We start from the raw sequence: 17,396 nt of genomic DNA on the forward strand, positions 1-17,396 counted from the left end.
AAACCACTTGTTTCCTTGTTTCATCCATCAACGTCACTTCCCGACAAGGCTGCACACCGCCTCCAGCGTTGGGCTCTTTACTTGTCCCGTTTCAATTATGAGATTCATTTCCGGCCAATGGCTCAACATGCGAATGCTGATGCTCTGTCTTGCCTTCCCATGGGTCCTGATCAGGCATTCGATAGGGACGAATTTTTGTGTTTCCACCTGGATGTTGCCGAGCAGCGGGTTGTGGACGGGTTCCCCATCACTGGGGACAGGCTGGCGGCTGCTACGGGTTCGGACCCTACCCTCTCCCGGGTTTTACGCTGTATTCAGAAGGGTTGGCCAGATCGCCCGTCCGCTAAGACTTCTGATCCGTTGCGGAACTACTACATTTTGCGCTACCGCCTCACTGCTAGGGATGGTGTTATCCTCCTCTCCACTGACAATGCTTCGCCGCGTGTTGTGGTACCTCCGTCTTTGCGTGCTTCTGTCTTGCGCCTCCTTCACCAAGGGCACTGGGGTGTGTCTCGCACAAAATCTCTGGCGCGCCGTCATGTGTACTGGCCTGGCATCGACTCTGAAATAGCACACGTGGTCGCTGCCTGCGGCCCTTGTGCGTCACAGGCCGCTGCCCCGAAGTCATCTTTGTCACCGTGGCCTTCGCCTGAGAAGCCCTGGGAGCGCATTCATGCTGACTTTGTGGGACCCTTTTTAGGTACTTATTGGCTCCTCGTAATTGACGCCTACTCTAACTTTCCTTTCATTGTCCGTTGCACGTCACCTACCACCGCGGCAACCACCAGTGCTCTCGCCCGCATTTTTTCTTTGGAAGGCCTCCCCTCTAATCTTGTTACTGATAATGGTCCGCAATTTGCCTCTTCCGAATTTGCGGATTTTTTTGCTCGTCACGGCGTTACGCTTGTCACGGCCCCGCCGTTCCATCCACAATCAAACGATGAGGCTGAACGACTGGTGCGCACATTTAAGGCTCAGATGCGGAAACTTCTGACTTCTTCTGCTGCTGATGATGCGCTTCTCCAGTTTCTGGCGTCTTACCGTCTCACCCCCACGGGCGACCACAGCCTGGCTGAGCTCTTACATGGCTGACAGCCCCGCACGCTACTTCATCTTCTGCAGCCTCCCACCTCACGGCCGCGGGTGCCTTCACTTGGCCGGTTCACCGCCGACGACCTCGTCTGGGTACGGGGATATGGCAGGCGGCCAAAATGGAGCCCGGGCCGCATCTTAAGACACTGTGGCAGACACCTGTATGAAATCCAGACGGACACGGGTGTTGCAGTGCGTCATTCGGACCAGCTTCGGCCTTGGGTGCCAGCAACACCTGTTCCGAATGCCGCCACACCACCTTTGGCTCTACCTGACGCTCGGGATCTTGGCATCACTCAATACTCACAACGCAGCCCTCTCACCGTCATTGCGATGCCAGCACCAGAACGGACGCCACCAGGAGACGTGCCCATGCAGGAACTGGAGGACCATCCTCTGTCAGAGCAAGTCTACTCACCTCCTCCTCCAACGGACGCCGACACATCGCCCATGTCTCCTGTCATATCAACTGGACTTGCCACAACGGGCAGACTGGTGCATGGGACCCCAGCAGATTCGACCCCTACGTCTCCTGTCATCTCGACCCGTTATCATCGGGGACACTTCCATCTGTACGGGAAGCCTCCTCCTCGAGACTTTACGGCGAGTCAAACAACGCCTATGGACGTTAGCCATCTCCAGGACACCTCCATCAAGAGCAGTGCAACAATTTCAAAGGGGGGAAAAGTGTTGTGACTCGCCAATCATTCAAAGTGCCGCCGCGCAATTACGCGCGTCTTCTACGTGCAGCGCTGTCTGCCAGCCATGCAGCAGCTGCGCCACCTAAGCGGCCAGCCGAGCAGCGGCCGCTAGACTGGGACTCAGTGCTCATTCGAATGCTAACGTGTACACATGTCTTACTTGTCAACTTACTCTGTGACTTATATGTGTTGTTGTGTCGTTCCGAAATATGTGTGTTAAACTTGAAGTTCTAACATTAATAAAGTAGTCATTAACTCTTTCTCATTTCTCCCTTAAAGATTCTTCATAGTACATTCTTGACTAATTAGAGAACAAGAAAAAGTTTCAAACCATCCAGTTCTTTTCTGCAACATATACAGTTGATTAAAAATCACAATGGAAAACAAATGTTCTTTTGTTTTGTGTCAGCAGTTGTGTGTCAGAAGAAAAGAAGTAGCAGTGAAGAGCTCGCTTTAACAGATATGTCAAGCCTGAATCAAGCTGCTATTGAATTATTGAAGCTAAGAAGCACCTGTGAAAATATTGAGTGTGTTTGTTCTTCTCACAAAAGGCTCTATTTGGGAACATTTGAAGACAGACAAAGAATTTGCTGTGACTCTTTTAAGAAGAATGGTAAAAAGATTGCTAAGAAATCTTTGAAACCTATTTCTTAAACAATGGCAAGAAAATACAAAATCCTTGGACATATCCCAGGTAACAAGCTGTGCATAACATGCCGTAAGGACATTTTATCTCCTATTGGGAATAACCTTCCAGGGATGGATGAATGTGAAGTTGAAGATCAAGAATATACACCAGATCCATCTACAGCTCTTCAATAATTTAATGAAAGTTGTGAATTACTTGAAATTTCACCATTTAAGGTTACCAAGAGAGTACAAGACAGGCAGGAACACCTCGGGCCTACTCTAAACACCATCCCACAGGGGAGGAGGAGTGTATTTACCCTTCTCCATATCTTTTTAAAATTGTAGTTACTTTTAACTATCCTATATTTTACAAGTAACCTTGCTTATAAAGCTAGCTTCAAGATATAGAACGCTCAGAAAAATTGTCAGTAAGTTTATTCTGCTTTTAATTAATGTTTCTCGTAATGAGACATGAGAAGGAATGATTGAAATGTATTTTAAAGAAATTTTTTTATCATCAAGACTGCATTGCTCTCCTTTGACACTCGATGGTTGTTAAAATTCACAAAATATAGCAGAATTGCCCCCACCCCCATGAACTGTGAACCTTATCATCGGTGGGGAGGCTTGCGTGCATCAATGATACAGATAGCCGTACCATAGGTGCAACCACAATGGAGCGGCATCTGTTGAGAGGCCAGACAAATGTGTGGTTCCTGAAGAAGCGCAACAGCCTTTTCAGTAGTTGCAGGGGCAACAGTTTGGATGATCGATCTGGCCTTGTAACATTAACCAGAATAGTGTTGCTGCGCTGGTACTGTGAACGGCTGAAAGCAAGGGGAAACTGCAGCCGTAATTTTTCTCGAGGGCTTGCAGCTTTACTGTGTGAATAAATTATGATGGCAGCCTCCTAGGTAAAATATTCCAGAGGTAAAATAGTCCCCCATTCGGATATCCAGGTAGGGACTACTCAGGAGGACGGCATTATCAGGAGAAAGAAAACTGGCATTCTACGGATCGGAGCATGGAAGCAGATCACTTAATTGGGCAGGTAGGTTACAAAATTTAAAAAGAGAAATGGATAGGTTAAAGTTATATACAGTGGGAATTAGTGAAGTTCGGTGGCAGGAGGAACAAGAGTTCTGGTCAGGTGAATACAGGATTATAAATACAAAATCAATTAGGGGTAATGCGTGAGTAGGTTTAATAACGAATAAAAAAAAAAAATAGGAGAGTAGGTAAGCTACTACAGACAGCATAATGAACACATTATTGTAGCCTAGATAGACATGAAGCCCATGCATACCACAGTTTATATGCTAACTAGCTTCACAGATGATGAAGAGATTGATGAAATGTATGATGCGACAGAAGAAATTATTCAGATAGTTAAGGGAGACAGAAATTTATAGCACGGGGGACTGGAATTCGATAGTAGAAAAAGAAGAGAGAGAGAAAAGTAGTAGGTAAACATGGAATGGGGGCAAGGAATGAAAGAGGAAGCCGCCTAGTAGAATTTTGCACAGAGCATAACTTAATAATAGCCTAACACTTGGTTTAAGAATCATGAAAGAAGGTTGTATAGGGGGAAGAAGACTGGAGACAGTGGAAGGTTTCAGATAGATTATATAATGGTAAGACAGAGATAAAGGAACCAGGTTGAAAATTAAAAGACATTTCCAGGGGCAAACGTGGACTCTGCTCACAATTTGTTGGTAATGAACTGTAGATTAAAACCGAAGAAACTGCAAAATGGTGCAAAAGAGATGAGACGTAGAAATCCGTGGGTAAGAGAGCTAGTAGAAATCCATGGGTAATACAAGAGTAGCTGAATTTAATTAATGAAAGAAGAAAATATAATGATGCAGTAAAAGAAAGAGGCAAAAAGGAATACAAATGTCTCAAAAATGAGATCGACATGAAGTGCAAAATGGCTAAGCAGGGATGGCTAGATGACAAATGTAAGGATGTAGAGGCATATAGGGATAAGGTAGATGCTGCCTACAGGAAAATTAAAGTGACCTTCGGAAAAAAGAGAATCACCTGTATGAATATCTAAAGCTCAGATGGAGAACCAGTTCTAAGCAAAGAAGAGAAAGCAGAAAGATGGAAGGAGTATATAGAGTGTCCATACAGGGGCAAAGTACTTAAGGGTTCTATTATGGAAATGGAAGAGGATGTAGATGAAGGTGAACTGGGATATATGATACTGCATGAAGAATTTGACGGAGCACTGAAAGACCTAAGTTGAAACAAGGCCGGGAGTAGACAAAATTCCATTAGAACTACTGATAGTCTTGGGATAACCAGCCGGGACCCGTGACAAATCTCTACCATCTGGTGAGCGAGATGTATAAGACAGACAAAATACCCTCAGACTTCAAGAACAATATAATAATTCCAATCCCAAATAAAGCAGGTGTTCACAGGTGTGAAAATTACTGAACTATCAGTTTAGTAAAGTCATGGCTGCAAAATACTAACATGAATTATTTACAGACAATTGGAAAAACCGGTAGAAGCCAACCTCGGGGAAGATCAGTTTGGATTCCGTAGAGATGTTGGAACATGCAAGGCAATACTGACCCTATGACTTATCTCAGAAGATAGATTAAGGAAAGGCAAACCTAAACTTCTAGCATTTGTAGACTTAGAGAAAGCTTCTGACAATGCTGGCTGGAATACTCTCTTTCAAATTCTGAAGGTGGCAGGGGTCAAATACAGGGAGCAAAAGGCTATTTACAATCTGTACAGAAACCAGGTGGCAGTTATAAGAGTCGAGGGGCATGAAAGGGAAGCAGTGGTTGGGAAGGGAGTGAGACAGGGTTGTGGCCTATCCCTGATGTTATTCAATCTGCATATTGAGCAAGCAGTAAAGGAAACAAAAGAAAAGTTCGGAGTAGGTATTAAAATCCATGGAGAAGAAATAGAAACTTTGAGGTTTGCTGATGACATTGTAATTCTGTCAGAGACAGCAAAGGACCTGGAAGAGCAGTTGAACGGAATGGACAGTGTCTTGAAAGGAGGATATAAGATGAACGTCAACAAAAGCGAAACGAGGATAACGGAATGTAAGCGAATTAAATCAGGTGATGCTGAGGGAACTAGATTAGGAAATGAGACACTTAAAGTAGTAGATGAGTTTTGTTGTTTGGGGAGCAAAATAACTGGTGATGGTCGAAGCATTTCTGAGGACGAGAAATTTGTTAACATTGTGTATAGATTTATGTGTCAGGAAGTCTTTTCTGAAAGTATTTGTACGTAGTGTAGCCATGTATGGAACTAAAACATGGACAATAAATAGTTTAGACAAGAAGAGAGTAGACGCTTTAGAAATATGGTGCTACAGAAAAATGCCGGAGATTATATGGGTAGATGATGTAAATAATGAGGTGGTACCGAATAGAATTGGAGAGAAGAGAAATTTGTGGCACAACTTGACTAGAAGAAAGGATTGGTTAGTAGGACACATTTTTAAGTTATGGCTACAATAAACCCTTTTAACCTAATGTTTAATAAAAAGGAGATAGAAGTAACTACCAAAATTTTAGAGGGATTCCTTCCCGGAGACAGCATGCAAGACTTATGCTAGATCCTGATTAGCACATTCAAAATAAGGTCACAATGTTTATTAAGTCATGAATGAAATGGATTTCCTTGAAGAAAATGACAACAGACACTGTATTTGAGATGAAACAGGTCACTGAAAAACATAAAAAATTTAAACATGAGAGCCAGTAAGCATTTGTTGGTCCAGAAAAAGTGTTTGATAAAGTTAACACAGAAAAAACTGCAGATCATAATAATGAGTGCCCATTCCATTTAATAAACAACTTAAAAAGCTTACACAAGAACACAACAATCACATTAGATAAGAATGGAGAGCTGACAGCACTAGGGCTGTAAGACAAGAGTATAACAGCATTTTAACCACACTTATTAATAAATATATAAACAGGGTGTATACGTGGACAAAGAAAAAAAAGTCCCGGATTTTTTCCAGATTTCCCGAATAAAAATACACTTTCTCCCGGATGAAAATACACTTTTTACGTGTTAAGTAACAGTATACTTTAAAAGTTTCAGGAATTACTGCAACTAATGGCCAGTATACTTTTCCTCAGAACTGTAAAACTTATCAATCCTTTCAATGGTTGTGGTTTTACATACCGGCATAGAATTTTCCAGCGCTTTAGAAAACGAAACTCAGGGGAAAAAACACATTTTGGAAAGATGTCTGATGTGCAGCAACACATATACTGCATATTTCGTATTACGAAAGTATAAATTCGAATTCTACTAAACACTGCATATTACTTTCCAAAGGATTGAAATCGAGATTGCAATGCATTTTTGTAAGCCAGTCGTAGCTCATGTCAAGCGATCTCGCCAGTTGATGACAGCGGATATTCAGAGCATAGGACACGTGATGTAGTCAGCCAATGGCAACATCACTGTTAAGTAGCACGAACACACAAATAGGAAAAGGTAATGGTTTAAATTGATGTACATAGTGTTGCTACAACAAAAGAAAAGCCTTTACGTATAGCATTGGTCTCTAAGATTAATAAGCTTCAAGAGAAGCTAAGCTTTCACACATAATGTTGATCTTTTCTGAGCGTGTTACACTTTAAGATACATCACACAAATGCGCCAGTAAAATTTTTAACAATGACATAAATGTCTGATCTTCTGGGCTCGAAAATATTTTAAATGGCCGTCCTCAAAGATTTGATTTTTGAATGAGAGTCAAATGCTCTGTGATTTAAGAAATTCATCAGACATTCGCACTCAGAGTTCATCTTGTGTAAAAGGAAATTTACTTTACTTGAAAGTAACACTTTTCAAACAACCATTCAGAATATTTTCCCGCGACCTGTTAGAAATAGATTCGTTTCAGCAGTTGCACCAGATGACAGGTGTCGCCATGCTTGCGCAGCTACAATAACACAGGAAACTCGTACATTCACACATGTACAACATTAAAAGAGTTTACATTATGTCATAAAAGAAAACATTAGAGCATACTCCAAGAGCATGGGAATTATGTGAACCATACTAAAATGCATAATTCGGCTTAAGTGCACATTTGTATGTGCAGATTCAGATATAATTTTCTTGGAGTACCAGTACTGTATTATCTCATGTTTAGTTCTTTATTAAGGCATAATAACCATGCGTGCTAGAAGATGAAAATGTGAACTTGAAATGCAGCAAACAGTTGAAACTTGCCAATAGCGTGGAATTAAACACTTCGTTTCAAATAAATTGACTGCCTCAGCAGAAAAGATTAATAAAAGTCAAATTTCTTTAACAAACCGAAAAAAATAACTTCATTGTTCCGCAAGGCGATTAACGCTTGACTGTCAGAAAGGTGGAAACAAAATAAAATATGGAACTAATAACATATTTTAGCCTTCCGTAATTATGTGAATGTATTTTAATTCACTTTATAGCTCCCAGTCACAGAAATCCGTTTTGTTTTCATTTGACGGGAGAGCAATAAACGAAGAGGAAACAGCAAGATCACTTAAAAGTAAATACGGGTCACGTGGAGACTACCACCTTCCCACTACAACTCAGACTGATCTGTGCATCAGGTCCAGATCTACGATATTTCCGGACCAGGGCAATATTAGATAGTGGCACCTCCTCCCTCGAGCGTTTGAGGTAGGACGCCAAAAATTAAAAAAAATTGACTTTTCCAAAATATCTTCATTTTGTAGTGCACTTGTTTCTTAAGAGTCTGGTACATAAAACATATACATTTGAGGGAACGTAAGACATGTTATTTGGTCTTAAGTGTGCCGAAGTGCAGTGCCACGCCTCTTCACACAGCATTCTTCCAGCGCACGTCTCTATATTTCGTTCCGTGGAATTCAAACATATAAAATTTTGTAATGGGTGCCACCAAACTATATTCAGGTCAGTGGAAATTAAAATGACCTGTGGTGCCTCTCCTGCTCCCAATCGGCTGTTTTGACATCCTGCCCTTCTTTTAAAAAATCTCGCAATTAATACTGGATGGGATTATTTGTAACCGGCAGAACAAGAACTCTTCAGAAAATATGCACTCTTTATTGCCTATTAGCTAATAACTTGCTGTTTTGTGTGACATAAAATTAATTATAGGATACATAAATTCAGAAAAGACAAGAGACAAGCAAGACAGTACACATTTCATCAATCCTTTGGTCCTACCGATTTTTTTCTCTAATCTTGCCACAGCGTTATATGACATACTTTCCTTTCTGGGAAAGAATCTAGTACCTCATCAAAGTTCGTCAACACTTTGCTACATGAAAAAACGAAATGTTGTTGTCTAATATTAGAAAAGCTGTCAATACAAACAGTACTAAGACTGGTGTGGTTTCTCGATCTGATTACGTGTATTTTGTTACTGTCTGCTACATAAAATGAAAAAGGCCTGCCTAATAGCGCAGCAATTGCTACACACGCCAAATAAACAAGACTGTTTTGGCACATATGGTCATTTTTATAACACGACAGAATATAATTCACGAAGTACCACATCAAATGCCTATTAGGCCTACTACAAGCAAAAAGTTTTATGTTAGGAAATAGTTTCAATATTTCATTCATACTCTCTAGCTTCTGAAGCATGAGATCGAACAGTAGTAGTACAAAATTTTTATATAAATTTGGAACCGTCATATTCTTCCGTAATTTGTGTGAGTACCCGTTACATCTCCTTCCTCGTACTAACAAACAATCTTGTTATAACCAATTCTGTAACTATTCCTGCCGGTGTCAAAATTTATTCTCTGGTTAACTTCACTAACCCTGCCACAATCACCAGTTTAGTTATCCCGCATTTATTCTCCAGTTAGGCAATATTACAAATTCGTGCAACGCGTTTTCCGCGCTACTCCCAGAACAGAACTTTAGCGGCTGCTAGCCGGGGACTGTGACACCCTTAGTGGTGTAGCGGTATGGCCAAAAATTTTCTGTCAAAATTTCATTTTTTTGGATACACAGAGAAGACAATATGTAATCTTTGTTGCCTGTTATTCCTGTTAGTTGCTTATTTCCACTCTGGCAGTCTGAATAAATGGAATACACTAGTAATTATAACGAGGCTGATCATTTGCAAACCCAACCACATAAACAGCGATTGTCATTCACCCTTTTGGCTTTATTTGCTCAGTTCGTATGGACCCGTCCCCTTTTGTCCACAGGAAAGTTTATTTCTAGATGCGACGGGGATTCCCCTGGCAGAGACGTCACGTGCACTATGCACACATTCAAAAATCAACTTATGATTCATTCAGAAACCAACTTAGAATTTGATCAAAAATGTTCAAAAACCAACAGGGATGCGTTCAAAATCATATGAGTAATCAATAGACCAACGTGTGCTGGATGCTAGGCACTTTGTGAAACAAGGTCTTTTTCCTCAATAATATGAGTATTACAAACGACAGGAAAGTAAGATCCAGGAAGCTGAAATGGGATTGTTAGGGCAGTTTAAGCTGTACCAGAGCAGACAGATTAAAAAAAGTGGCATTAGGAAGCAATAAACATATTTAATGTAAGAAACTTTAAATTGAAGACAACAGAAGAAAACATGGTCAACTACTTGACACAATGAACTGCAGCAACTACCTAACATGGTTAGAAATTATAATCCAGTAGGCTGAAGAAGTCTGGGAAGACCAAGGAAGAGTTGAGTGCCATAAAAGACTTGAACGTAGAAAAATAAAAACTCTTCTCCTAATAATGCTAGACAAGAGAGTTAATCAATGAGTTTCCTTCCTTGCATCCACCTTCAACAGCAAGTGATAGTGCACATCTGTTATGCGTAGCAACTTCTTACTTTATAACAATAATCGGGCAATGCTCACAACAATATTGTACACCTCTAAAGTTTGAAGAGTTTGGGCATTAAGTATTATTATTTTCCAATTCACCAACACCGAGTATGTAGATAACGTACTTACCAAGTCGTTTAACTAGGTAGATGATGAACAGGGGTGGAATGATGATTGAGAAGAATGAAATGTATCTCCATACAATAAGTGCAGAACAAGCCCAGGCTAGTAAACATAGATATGTCTGACTTGTGATGAAAGGTTTCTTCTGCTCTTGCATATGCAATGGATGACTTTCTCTGAATTGTAGTCTTCTTAAGTATCGCAACATCCGCATATTATTAACATCTGACACTTTTGAAAATCGAACATGTTCTTGCTCCCGGTTTGGTGAATACATATCCATTTCTTCTGCCTTGACTTCAGTTGATTCCTTCTTTGAGTCTTCAGTTTTTTCTTCAAGTTCTTCCACAGTTTCTTCCACAGCCTTGAGGTGAGGTTCATCAGTTTCTTCTCTCTCTTCTCTTTCTGCCTTCCCTAGTACCTGCATCAGAAGGTACGAATCAGTTCAAATACTTTGTAGGTTATAAGATTTATTAGATAAAATTTTACAGCACACAAGTGACATTCATCAATTTAACACAAATACACATGTGACAACATAGTTGGGTTGGAGGAAAGACACTAACAAACCAACTTCATTGATGCACTGAGAATAATATGCGCTCTCGCTCTCTCTCTCTCTCTCTTCATACAGGAATTTTGAAAAATCAGAGATTGCTGAGCACAGCCTGTTAAATAAACATAAGATTATGTCTGAACTTATAACAATTCTGGCCCATGCTGCAAACTGCTGGAAATCAGTGATTAAAGAAGCAGTGAAAATTAGACCCTGTGATAAAAATGACAAGAGAGACACCGGTTACATACTTAGCAATGAATGGAAGCATTCACTTGACAAAGAAAGAGTACAGAGGAAGACTTCTCATAGCTTATTGCTCAAAGGGAGTGACGGTGCTGCTAGTGAGGGTGGATAGAGTATACAAATATGATCAATGGACATAGAGGTAATCACTTCAGTATGTGCCAGTTCCATGATTCACCATGACATAATCCAGCCAATCAGATGTCATCACTGGGCCTATAACTGAGAGCCTTGCCAGTTCCACAAGTCAAACTTAGCCCCTGACAACTATGATGGAGGTAGACAATGAAAGCTTGGGATTTTATCTGATTTGTAACATGGCAAGTTTACAGACAACTCTTTATTCACTCCACTCTAGTTTGCCGATTTTAAAAACATATTTGATACAGATATGCAATTAATTTGTTAACTTTTCTTTTGAAAGTGCTTTTGTCAACATGTCTGTCAACTGATCTTATGATCTAACACAGGAAATAAGAACAGAATTGTTATTTATTTTATTATGAATGTAATAAAGCTTTATGCCAGTGTGTTTAATTTGTTAGTGATTTTCACTGCTTTCTTTACCTGTAATTCACTCTGGTTGTCCACAAAAAAGGTGAGTACTTTGCTTCATGCTGACATCAAGCTTCTCAAGGCACATAAGAAGCCAAGTGATTTCAACAACCTGCATCAGATGTTGCAATAGCCTCTACTTCTATTGTATATCTGGCAATACATTTTTGTTTGTGAGATGACCTGGTAACAAGTCCACTGGTCAATTTAATGGCGTAGCCTCTTGTTAAACGAATACTGATGCCTCCAGCAAAAGCTGAATCTAAGTATATGTGAAGTTGACAACCACTGTACTTAAAGCTTTGTTTCTCATATCTTGAAGATACTTTAGGATGTGTCCAGCAGGAGTCCAATGATCAGATCCCCAGTTGTTGAGAAACCAACTCACTTGACTGAAAGAAAACATTATGTCAAGCCTTGTCACTGCAGCAGCAAACAAAACAGCCTCACAAAATGGTACATTTTCCAAGAATTTCTTGTCTTCATTAACTTGGCAGTGCTTCAAACATAACTATAAACTGTAATCAATAGGTGTCACATGGATCATCATCATCATCATCATCATCATCTTCGTTTCCCCTTTATCAACATCTGGTCAGTTGGGCTCTCAATGATATTTCGCCATTTTACTCGGTCTCTCTGCCATTCTTCTTCTACAGTTTGGTTCCATAGCAGGTTTCTCCTCCTCAAAATCATCTTTATTGTATCAATCCATCTTGTTCTCGGTCTTCCTCTTGGCCTCAATCTTGAATTCCATCATTCTTCCCTCTCCCATCCTCTTCACATTCCCAAACCATTTTCTATTCCTTTCGATTTTCTCAGTCAACTTCTCCACTCCAATTTCCTTCCTAACATCTTCATTTTTCACTCTGTCTCTCCTTGTCGTCCCTAGCACACTTCTCAGAAACTTCATTTCACTGGATTGTATCCTACTCTCCTCTTTTCTAGTCATAGTCCAAGTCTCTGAGCTGTAAATTAGTAAGGGTGTGAAGTCAGTCTTGTATAGCAAAAGCTTGCACCTCATTGGCACTTCCCTTCCCCACACCAAGCCCCTCACACACTGGTAAAATGTACTACTCTGTGGTAATCTTTTGCTAATTTCTGTCTCCAAACGTGCAATACCCATTAATACACTTCCCAAATATTTAAAGTTGTCCACTATTTCAATATCTCGTCCCTTAATATGAATTTGTCCCTCGCCCTCTCTATCTCCTCTGGTTACCACCATTGAGACAAAACCAGAACTACCAATTAAAGAAGAATTTTCACAACTGCGACACACTCAATTGAAATCAAGAAAGCCACCCATACGCACAGCTGAGCAGCTTCAAAATAATAACTATGACCACATGAAACTATGGAGACTAGATTGGAACCAAAAGACAAATGACCAACTACAGACCTGGTTTGAGAGCTATAACTGCAACATCTCTGGAATGGAACTAACACGGAAAACATGGTCCGCATTAAATCGAATACGTACTGGACATGGCAGGTGTGCGGATTCACTACACAAATGGGGAAGAGCGATGTCACCAGAATGCGACTGCGGTGCCCCTAGACAGACGATCCAACACATCCATGGTGAATGCTCCTTGCGAGCATATGCAGGGAACTGGTCCAACTTCCTGGAGGCATCCCCATCGGCGCTAGAATGGATCTCAAACCTCGATATAACCTTTTATCTGACCAATATAAACATAAATTATATTCATGATTGTCCATACGCTAAATAAACAAAAATAAATAAAACCACCATGGTCCTGCTTTTCTCCACACTAAATTTCATTCCATATTTCTCAACCTTATAATTTAGGATGTCTATTTGTTTTTGTACACCCTTACGGCTTGTTGCCCACACCCCAATATCATCAGCAAATAGTAACAGCTTCATCCCCCTTCTTCTATGGGCTTCTTTAGTCTCTTTGACTATTTCATCCATCACCATTATAAATAATAGTGGTGATATCACACTTCCTTGTCTTAGTCCCAAATCCACTCAGTTCTTCCAACTGGTGTCTGCACACAACTAGAGCTTTCTTCATACATTACCTGGAGGACTTCAAGTGTTTACTTTCCAACTCCCTTTCTCTTCAAGGTTGCCCATACCTTTTCCCTGGAAACACTGTCACATGCTTTCACTAGGTCAAGAAATGTTATCACCAGATCTTTCCCATACTCCCAATGTCTTTCCATCAACTGTCTCATACTAAAGATTGGGTCCACTGTGGATCTACCATGATGAAAGCCATACTGCTCCTCTTTTAACTGCCCTTCCACTATTTCTCTCACTCTTCTTTCTAGTATCCTCTCCATTATTTTTGCTACTTGGGATATGAGTGTGATCCCTCAATAGTTGTCATGTACTTTCCTGTCACCCTTCTTGAAAACTGGGATTATTACTCCCTTTCCCCATTCTTCAGGTACACATTTTCGAGTCCAAATGCATCTTATTAGTCTATATAGCCACTGTAGCCCAACTGGTCCAGCTGCCTTTAACACCTCCACAGTAGTTTCATCTATCCCAGGTGCCTTTCCTGTTTTCATTTTTCTCAGAGCTAGTTCCACTTCTAATACCGTTATATCCTCCTCTTCTTCCAGACCCCTGCCTCCCTGCCGTACTTCTATTCCCTTTCCATTGTCGTTCTTCACATTTAGTAATTTATCAAAGTACTCTTCCATCTTTTCCTTATCTCCTCTGGTTGCATTAATAGCTCTCCGCTTTCCCCTTTCACTAGCTTTGTGTATGTTTACTCCTTCCTCATACTCTTTGTAATTCCATATATCATCTTCTTACCACTAGTAACATCTTTTTCCAGCTCTTGGGTTAATTTCTCCCAACTTTTCCTCTTTTCTTCTGCTACCATTTTCTTACACTTGTTTTTACTATCCTGGTATTTCCTTTTACATTCAGCTGTTCGGTCTCTGTTCCATTCATGCCAGGCTTTCTTCTTTTCTTTTACTGCCTCCTTCACCCTCTCATTCCACCATGGTGTCTCCTTTTCCTTTGCCCTTCCAGGCACTCTGCCACAGGTCTTCTCAGCAGAGCTTACAAACACTTCTTTGAACTAACCCCATTCCTCTTCCACATTGCCATACTCGGTTATAGAGAATTTACGTTTAAGTAACTCCTTAAACTTTTCTTGTACCATGTCATCCTTTAGTTTCCACACTTTTCCTTCCTTTCCCTTTCTTTATGTCTTTCAATTCATCGAATCTCATCTTTGCCACCACCACTCAATGGTCTCCATCCAAAGTCTCTCCTGGGAGTGCAGTTACATCCGTCAACTGTCTCCGATTTTTCTTTTCCACCTCTTCGTCCATCTATCACCCCATTCATATCTCATTATCTTTTGGCTATTCTTTTTAAGGAATCATTTGGTGCCCACAATCAGCCCGTTTCTTTCACAGAAATCAACCAGTTTCTCTCCTTCCTCATTTATCCTCCGATATCCATATGGGCCAATTGTCTCCTCCTTCCCTAGCCTTTCTTTGCCTACCTGCACATTTAGATCACCTATTACTATTGGTTCTACTCTACATCTGTAATTCTACTCACTAATAGCTTAAGAAAATACTCTATGTTCTCTTCTTTATTTCTTGTTTGCGGTGCATATACTTGGATGAAGTCCTTCACTGCATTCCTTGTCCTCAGCCGAATCCTCATCACCCTATCACTTGTGTATTCTACTGCTTCCACATATTCCTCTAGGTCTGGTTTTGCTATGATACCTACTCCATAAAAAAAACATAATAAACTGAACCAATTTTTTATTCCAACATCAAGGAGGCTGCTTCACTCCATAAAGGCTTTCCTTTAACCTGCAGACTAAATCGGCATTGTCATTGTTGAAAACTTCTGGCTGTTTCATGAAATATATTCTTGCAAATCACCATTAAGACAGTTTTCACATCAAACTGCTTCATGTCCATATCATCCTAAGCCAGAAGAATATAACCTGATTCATACCTCACAACAGGGTAAAATGTTCTCCACAATCAAGTTCAGGTTACTCATAATATTCTTTTGCACATAATTGATGATCAACAAACTCTGTCCCACTGTCTGCCCTAAAGCAGGGAGTTTTGGAAAGAATGTATATATTATAAAGTGTTGTGTTATCGTAACTATCGATCGCTGTGCCACAGAAAGAATTGGAGGAACAAATGCATTGTCTTGTTTATATTCATTGTTGCTAGATGTTGGTGGTCTGTTACCTTAATTACTGTCACATGTTGCAAAATGGCTACTTCACAGCAGAAATCATTTTGTGTTTCCAAGTTTGCGAAATGTAATTTTATGATTACAGTGCAGACATTTCAGGTTGAGGTACCAAACTGATCCTCCAAATGGATGTAACATTCACTGTCTGTGGATGTAGGATGTCTACACAAACGAAAGAGTTCTGGCTGCCCTCATGTTTCTGAAGAAAATTTCACACAAATTCAAACTGCTTTCCAATGTAGTGCTGAAAAATCAACTTGTTGTGGCAGTCGGCAGTTACAACTGCCTACAACAACAGTTTAACATGTTTTGAGACATTGGTTGGTTAGAAAGCTGTACAAGTTAAGCCATTACAGGCTCTGTGCTATGACAACAAAAGCAAATGTGTAGCAATTTCTGACGAGCTTCAAAATGCTGTTGACAATGATAACACTTTCACATAACATACTGTGTTCATTGATGACGCAACTTTTCACCTTAGCGGGAATGTAAACAAACACAATGTTCATATCTAAGGCGTATAGAACCCAAATGCACACACTGAACTTGTACAAGATTCACCTAAAATCAATAAGTTTTGTACAATACCCACTCATCTGTTCACAGCTCATTCTTTTGTGGTGGAAACATGATTAATGAGTCACTAATATCTTAATAAGTTAAAAAATGCTGTTTCTGAGGCTGAACACAGACGACTTCATTTTCAACAAGAAAGGGAAAGGCACCCCTCCATGGAGATGCAAAGTGTGTGAATATCTGAATGAAACTCTACCACGCCGTTGGATTGATTGCCAAACAGCCAGTGACTAAGCAATTCTTAGCTGTCCTATTAGGTCACCAGATTTAATGTCCTGTGACTTCTTACTGTCGTGTTTCATTAACAACATTTATGCACCGACACTACCACAGAACCTAGAAGTGTTGAAGAAATGGATCCATACTGCCGTAACATCAGTGACAATGTACATGCTTACCCAATTACAGGAGGAATCCGAGTATCAATGTACCATTGTTCATGTCATTGGTGGAGGACACACTAAATATCTGTAATATAAACTTGAGAGAGATTCGTAAATATGCGACCCAAGTTTCACAGTTTTATATCTTACAGTTTAATACACTCCTGGAAATGGAAAAAAGAACACATTGACACCGGTGTGTCGGACCCACCATACTTGCTCCGGACACTGCGAGAGGGCTGTACAAGCAATGATCACACGCACGGCACAGCGGACACACCAGGAACCACGGTGTTGGCCGTCGAATGGCGCTAGCTGCGCAGCATTTGTGCACCGCCGCCGTCAGTGTCAGCCAGTTTGCCGTGACATACGGAGCTCCATCGCAGTCTTTAATACTGGTAGCATGCCGCGACAGCGTGGACGTGAACCGTATGTGCAGTTGACGGACTTTGAGCGAGGGCGTATAGTGGGCATGCG

The 17,396-nt window shown here is 40.7% G+C and overlaps 1 protein-coding gene across 2 annotated transcripts in view; it reads right to left on the bottom strand.

Moving 5' to 3' along the window:
* The window catches only part of LOC126187677 (transmembrane protein 245), a 246,221-nt gene that overhangs the window by 192,235 nt on the left and 36,590 nt on the right, over nucleotides 1–17,396 (bottom strand). For both annotated transcript variants that reach the window (XR_007537772.1, XM_049928911.1), the window contains exon 4: nucleotides 10,385–10,799. Coding sequence is in view for 1 of the 2 variants with exons in the window: in XM_049928911.1 (XP_049784868.1) it covers nucleotides 10,385–10,799 (415 nt within the window). In the remaining variant the exon portion in view is untranslated. The remainder of the gene's footprint in view (nucleotides 1–10,384; nucleotides 10,800–17,396) is intronic.

The sequence above is a fragment of the Schistocerca cancellata genome, chromosome 5, assembly GCF_023864275.1.
Source record: "Schistocerca cancellata isolate TAMUIC-IGC-003103 chromosome 5, iqSchCanc2.1, whole genome shotgun sequence".
Classification (NCBI taxonomy): Eukaryota; Metazoa; Arthropoda; class Insecta; order Orthoptera; family Acrididae; genus Schistocerca; species Schistocerca cancellata.